General features: G+C 39.8%; 1 protein-coding gene across 1 annotated transcript in view; it reads left to right on the forward strand.

Moving 5' to 3' along the window:
* The window catches only part of ZZEF1 (zinc finger ZZ-type and EF-hand domain containing 1), a 148,937-nt gene that overhangs the window by 37,467 nt on the left and 104,362 nt on the right, over nucleotides 1-7,108 (forward strand). Inside the window, exons 7-9 of the mRNA XM_012810946.2 lie at nucleotides 4,270-4,386; nucleotides 5,221-5,399; nucleotides 6,702-6,800. Of these exons, the coding sequence (XP_012666400.1) occupies nucleotides 4,270-4,386; nucleotides 5,221-5,399; nucleotides 6,702-6,800 (395 nt within the window). The remainder of the gene's footprint in view (nucleotides 1-4,269; nucleotides 4,387-5,220; nucleotides 5,400-6,701; nucleotides 6,801-7,108) is intronic.

Here is a 7,108-nt window from a genome sequence, read left to right on the forward strand (position 1 = left end):
ATTGTTGTTTGGCGGGCCCAGGCTGGGGATTTGAACCCGCCACCTTAGGTGTATGTGGCTGGTGCCTTAGCCGCTTGAGCCACAGGCGCTGAGCCCAACCTTGCAGACTTTGAAGATGTACCCATTCCACCTTCCTGCTCTTCCTCACACAGTTCCTCACACAGCTGGCGTTCTTCTTCAACTCACTAAGTGGACCAGTCTTGTGAGACAGTCACTGATGCTGTGCACCAGTTTTTTATCCATTGGGGAAAAATTGCTCATGTTCATGTAGGACTTTATATTGGATAAAGCACTTTTCAGAGAAAATGTCTGTTGTTTTACCTGCTAACACTGAAATGTCCTTTTATAGACATTTTATAGATAAGGTTATTGTCATCTTCCCTGGGGTCACATGACCAGTTATCATCTAAATCTTTGGATTCCCAAGTTGAGGGCTGTTGCCACTAATAAGTAAAATCTTTTAAAGGGGCCATGTGCAGTGGCTCGTGCTTGTAATCCTAGCCCTCTGGGAGGCCAAGATCAGTGGATTACTTGAGCTCAGGAGTTCAAGACCAGCCTGAGCAAGAGTGAGACCCTGTTTCTACTAAAAATAGAAAAACTTACTGGGAGTTGTGATGGGCATCTGTAGTCCCAGCTACTCGGGAGGCTGAGGCAAAAGGATTGTGTGAGCCTAAGAGTTTGAGGTTGCTGTGATCACTGATGCCATGGCACTCTATGCAGTGTTACAGAGTGAGACTCTGTCTCAAAAAAACAAACAAACGAAAAAACACAACTAAAAAAGGATACTAAGCCAGTTTATTTTGAAATGTAGAGCAACTTTGAAAATTTTCTCTTAAAAAACAGGGCAAAAAAGACTAAGTAGCAATGAAAGAGACAAAAGCAACACGCTTTAATGGCATTGAAATATGCCAGTATTCCACTAACTGATAATAAGCACTGTTAGTGTTAGGCTGTCAAAATATCAGCCAAAGAGATTGCCAATATTTTGTTCTCTAGATGTCTTTTGAGATATGTTAGCATTGCTAAGTAAAACTGTTTAGCAAAAACACTGATGCAGTGTTAGATCTAAAGGGCAATAATTGGCCATACCCCTTCCTTCCTATTGTAAAGTGTCTTTTTATTAAAATATTTCAACATTGTAAGTGTACTAAAAAGCATTTTTATTCTTAGTCAGTCATTTGGGAGTAATTTTCCAACCCGGTGCCCCATCAACCCTGCATTAGTGCATATTTCCTACAGACAAGAACATTGTCTAACAGCCATCAAAATTAAGAAGTTAACATTGTTGTATGTTGCTGCCATCTAATCCTTAAGACCCCTCTTTGAGTTTTGCAAGTTGTCCCATCATTGTCCTTTATAGCAAAAGGATCCAGTGAAATATTTTGCATTTCATTGTCATATCTCTTAGTTTACTTTAGACTGGAATGGTTCCCTGTCTTTCCTTCACTCTCATGACCTTGATACTTTTGAAAAGTAAAGGTCATTTATTGTGCAAATGTTTGGGGATTCTAACTTATTTGCTATTTCATTGTGAACAGGTTTAGGTTTTGTATCTTTAGCAGGAATATCAAAGAAATGATGCCGTATTCTCATTGCATTTCACTGGGTACCACTCAACTTCAGATTGTCCTGTTTCTAGTGCTAATGATGTAAACATCGATCACTTGATGGAAGTGGTGTCTGGCAGACTATAAAATAATTATTTTCCCCTTTGTAATTAATAAGTATTTTGGCTGTCAGGCGTGGTGAGTCACGCCTGTAATCCCTATACCTGGGAGGCCGAGGCAGGTGGATTGCCTGAGCTTACAGGTTCGAGACCAGCCTGAGCCAGAGTGAGACCTCATCTCTAAAAATAGCCACGAGTTGTGGCAAACACCTGTAGTCCCACCTACTCAGGAGGCTGAGACAATAACTTAAGCCCAGGAGTTTGAGGTTGCTGTGAGCTAAGATGCCATTGCACTCTACCAAGGGTGATAAAGTGACACTCAAAAAAATAAAAGATAAAAATGAAAGCTGTGAGTTTACACTGATACATCCAATTCTAATCCAGCACTACAGAGTTCTCTCCTTTCTGTATCACTTCTATGATAGTAAGAAACCTGGCTCCCATCATCCTTAACATACGTGCTTACTCAGTCCCTTCTGAAACTAGTCTCCCACTCGCCATGCCCTTGCACAGACACCCTCACCATCCCTCTCCTATTCCAACATCTTTTGCTAAGCTGCTGCTGTGGCCACCCTTGGCGCAGGTGCCCTTCTCACCCTCCTTGAGTTCATATACCCTATGCCAGGCCAACTTCTTAGTCTCTTTAGGGCCTGCATTCCATGCTAGGCTTTCCCTTTGTACAGATACCTTTCTTACCTTGCTCAAGCATGGGTACCGCACTGTAGGCCACTGTGCCCTTATCCCCCAGAGATACATGAATGCCTACCAAGAAGAGGAAGAGTTTTCTATCTTATATTTTTCTGGAAATGTGCCATGTTGTTAAAAATGGATATATTTTAAAGTTTATATTCCTACTCAGTTGTACTAATTCATCTAGTAATGATAGTTACATGTACTCCTGACTTTTTAAAATCAGTGATCTAAAACTGTTGAAAATAGGCAGGGTGCAATGGCTTATGCCTATAATCTTAGTACTCTGGGAGACATAGGTGGGTAGGCTGCTTGAGTTTACAAGTTCAAGACCAGTCTCAGCAAGAGTGAGACCCCATTTCTACTAAAAATAGAAAAACTAGCTGGGAATTGTGGCAGGCATCTATAGTCCCAACTGCTTGGAAGGATGAGGCAAGAGGATTGCTCAAGCCCAAGAGTTGGAGGTTGCTTTGAGCTATTGATACCATGGCATTCTACTCAGGGCCACAGAGTGAGACTCTGTTTCAAAAACAGAAAAATAAATAAATAAAACTGTTGAAAATAGACCAGAGTTGTGGAGAGATATGAAAAATAAAAATAAAACTATTGAAAAGGAAAAGATTTATTAGCAAAAAGATCATGAGGAAAAATAGGTAAGAAAATTAATATTTTGGATTGACTGGTCATTGTGACTCACGCCTATAATCCCAGCACTTTGGGAGGTCAAGGCAGGAGGATAACTTGAGGCCAGGAGTTTGAGGCCAGCCTGGGCAACATAACGAGACTTCATATCTACAAAAAATTTTAAAATAAACCTCCTGAGTAGCAGGGACTATAGGCATATGCTACCATATCCAGATGAGGTGAGAGGAGTACTTGAGCCCAGGAAATAGAAGATATAATGAGTTGTGATTGTACCTCTATAATCCAGCCTGGGTTACAGAGTGAGACCATGATTCTAAAATATATATATATTTTAGGAGAAAGTGTTTACTTATATCATTGGAAAGAAATTGAGTAAATGATCCATGCTACTAATGTTTAGTAAAACCTCACTGATCAGTAGTAGCATCTGAGTTTAGCTGCCATGCTAGGACAGCCCAAAGAAGCTGACATGGTGTTAAATTTGCAGGGTTGTCTCTTTTCCAAGTGTAGAGATAAAATTTTTTGCAGAGATTCTCATTACCGATATCAGTAATGATAAGTTGACTATCAGTTGATACACTCATGGCATACTTTGAAGTTTTTCATGGTATACCACTCACCCTGTAGTTGCTGGCACCTAGTAGGACTCAGTAATGATTTGTTTCATAAATTAGTTAGAATTCTAGTTCAGAAGAGGTAAAGCTATTGGTGGATTCAGAAAGATAAACAGAAAAAGAGACAAGAAAAGAAATAGATTAAAACAGATATTAGATTGGAAAGACCAAACAGGAATGGGGAAAGTGATGGATACTGATCTGTTTCGGAGAAAATAGAATTCATGACATATCTTTAGATACCACTTATGATCCTATGTATAAAGTAAATTTTCTGCTCAGCCACAAGGTGCACTGCCTCTGGGGTTAGTTTTTCTAAGAACTCCAGTGTTTTCTATAAGAAGAGTGTATATGTCTTTTGCTCATAAAATTTAAAATGAAGGCTGGCTTCCACAGAATTGAATAAACCTGTTATTCAGCAGGGAAAAATGGAACTGCTAAAAGAAAGAAAAAAACATATGAAATTCTTGTTAAATTACTTAGGACTGTGACTCCTAGGGAAGCAGGGCTAGTTTATATTGTGATTGTGTACCAGCTTCCCTGTGGGACATTATCTGTTTGTGTATAAGAGATTAGTCAAAACAAGCTTTTAACAATTTATTTTGTCTAGTACTAGGCCTGGTTTTGTTCTGATTTTGCAATTTCCTCTCATAGGAAGGCACTACAGCATATGCCTCCACTCTCCCTCTCACCAGGATCTACAGATTTCTCCACTTTCCTATCTCCTAACGTGCTGGAGGAAGTGGACAGTTTCCTTATAAGGATAACTAGGTAAAACCAATGTTGATAGGTGAACTCTCTGTGGGGGATGAAGGGCGTATGTATCTGTGAAGACTTTTTTTGAAAAAGTGTTTTAATCTTTTAAATATCACCACTAGAAATGGTTCATTTTTAGCAGCTGAAGAGGAGGTAACATAATTTAGCCACCTAAAAACTCCATTATCCCGCAGTATCTCCTGACCTCAAGAATTGTGGGAAGTGGGAGGAATATTCCTCCAATTTTGTGAGAATAGATTTCTGTATGCCTGCGGCCCTCACTTAGAGCCTGCCAACCTTTATACACAGATTTGGCAAACCTGATTATCTGTAGAATCAGGAAAAGGAGCCTAGATAGCTTGACAAAAGGGGACCACTTAGTATGGAAACACTCACCTCTGCTTCAGTCTCTGAGCCATCTAGACAATTTAAAATGTTTCAGTATATTGTGTTTAAATTAAAGGAAGAGAAGAGTGATGTGGAGTTGATCTAAAATAAATTTTTGGTGCTTCAGGGCATAAACCCTCATTTCTCTTGCCAAGCCATCTCATTACCCAGGGTTTCTTAATAGCAGAGACCTATTATAGCAGCTCAGTTATTTTTAATTATTGATATTATTTAATATTTAAAGATTGAAGGTTATAGAACTAAGTATATAATTCCCTGGTCCTCTGTATTGATTTAGTTTTTTCTTTAGGTTATCTTAAGGTTTTTGAAAAAGTATTTCTGATAAACCTATAGATATCATATAGTATGTTAGTTACTTTTGGTGACTAAATACATAAAGTGTGAGCTGCTTGTATTTTCTCATGTTTTGAAGAAGTAAAAGGTTTTACTCTTTGGTTATAGCTGCTGTTCTACCCCGGAGGTAGAACTGACTCTTCTGGCATTTGCACTCGCAAGAGGAAGTGTTGCCAAAGTGATGAGTTCCTTGTGTACCATCACTGACCACCTGGACACACAGTACGAGGCCTCAGCCCTCATCTCGTCCATGGCATCAGTCAGGCAGAACCTGCTCCTTAAATATGGTAAATGACCTGGGTGTGATGGAAGTGCCAGCAATGGAGAAATCATGAAGCCATTCTCACCATGTGACCTCCTGGCATCTTCTTGTCTTTTTGGGTGGTTTATGGACTGGGTCGCTATGGTTACTCCATGATTCCTGGGTGAAACATATCCTCTGAATGTCAGACTTTGGGGTTGGTAGGAAAAAGAGGTATATTGGTTCATTTATGGTAGTATGAGCTCAGGAGGGCACCTAAGTGTCCACAAGATGCACTCCCAAAATTTGTTGGCATAGTCACAGAGGTTTGGTGGCCATTTCTGGTGAAGTCTAGGAGTGTGTCTTGTGTCTCATTGTGTAGGCCAAGAGAGTTGGGTTAGGACCCAGGATGAGGCCTTCCAATCCTTTTTAACACAGGAGCCAGTTAAGCTTCTCCCACATGACTGCATTTGGCATATGAGGAAGAACTTGCTTGCCCCCTTGGCCTCTAAGGATAAAGTCTCTGTCCATAGTGTAGGGTGTTAGATTCTTTCTGTTTCATAATAGACACTTTCTGTGATATTTCTGCCTTGCTGTTTGTATCTTTGTTTTAATATGACTTAGTGATTTATGTTTAAAATCAGATAATTGATGTTTTGTGAGTTGAGTTTTCCCCCTAAATTTTGGAAGGGTGTGGGGCCTGGAGCAAGCCTGGTTGGATGGGAGTAATAGATAGTGTCTGGAAGCTGAAGTGTTCTTCAGAGAAGTTTTATCATTCAAATTAGTGGTTGTTCGAGCAGGAGAAGAAAGGGTAGAACATTATCAGTAATGTTCTAGTTATACCTGTGTTACATATATTCATTTTATTATTAAAAGGAAGCCATTTTCAGATTATCATAGCAAGAGTTTTTTTTAATAATTCTTGAAACTTTGAAAATTTGTTTGGAGGTATTTAAAGAGACAAGGCCCATTATTTCTACTTTTAAATGCAACCCAATAAAGTTAATTATTGGCTCTATGACAGTATCTTAGGAATCTCTTGCTCAAATATGTTAAATCTATGGTATTAATATATATTCTATAATGTGCTTTGTTTCTAAACAGTGATTGTTCTGGAGACTTCTCCTTGGAATCACTCAGGAACATAAGCTATACTCTGTTTCGTTCAGGAAAGCACAAAGGCATGGTGTCAGCTTTTGTCTAATACTCCTGGTTTGTTTTAGCTTTTAAATAGAGACATTAGTCAGCAGTCTGGGTGGCACAGGCACTCCATTTCTACTGACAGGTGTGCTGGTTTCCATTTTTCTATAGTGCTAGCTTAAGGCTCACTCTTTTTTTCTTTGATCAGGTAAACCTCTCCAGTTGACTCTTCAGGCATGTGATGTCAAAGGAAAAGAAGATAAGTCAGGACCTGAAAACCTCCTTGTTGAACCATGGACAAGAGACGGTGAGCAGTGAGTCTGTCTATTTCTAGTGTGCTCAGTGGACAGCATGTGAAGTCACACTATGGTCTGGAAATATTCAGGATATGTGGTCTTCACCTCAGGTTGTGTTTCAGTTGGGAGCGGTTCCACTTCAGTTTGTGTGGTTTAATTACCTTTCCAGGTGTCAAGGACCTGTAACAACTTGCAAGTATTTGAGATCCTGAAGGCTCTGAAAAGCAGGGACTTCTCCTCTTAGAATATAAAAAATTGGCTCGGCGCCTATAGCTCAACGGGCTAAGGCACCAGCCACGTACACCTAAGGTGGCGGGTT

The sequence above is a fragment of the Otolemur garnettii genome, unplaced genomic scaffold (assembly GCF_000181295.1).
Source record: "Otolemur garnettii isolate 467f Iridium unplaced genomic scaffold, OtoGar3 scaffold00145, whole genome shotgun sequence".
NCBI classification, from domain to species: Eukaryota; Metazoa; Chordata; class Mammalia; order Primates; family Galagidae; genus Otolemur; species Otolemur garnettii.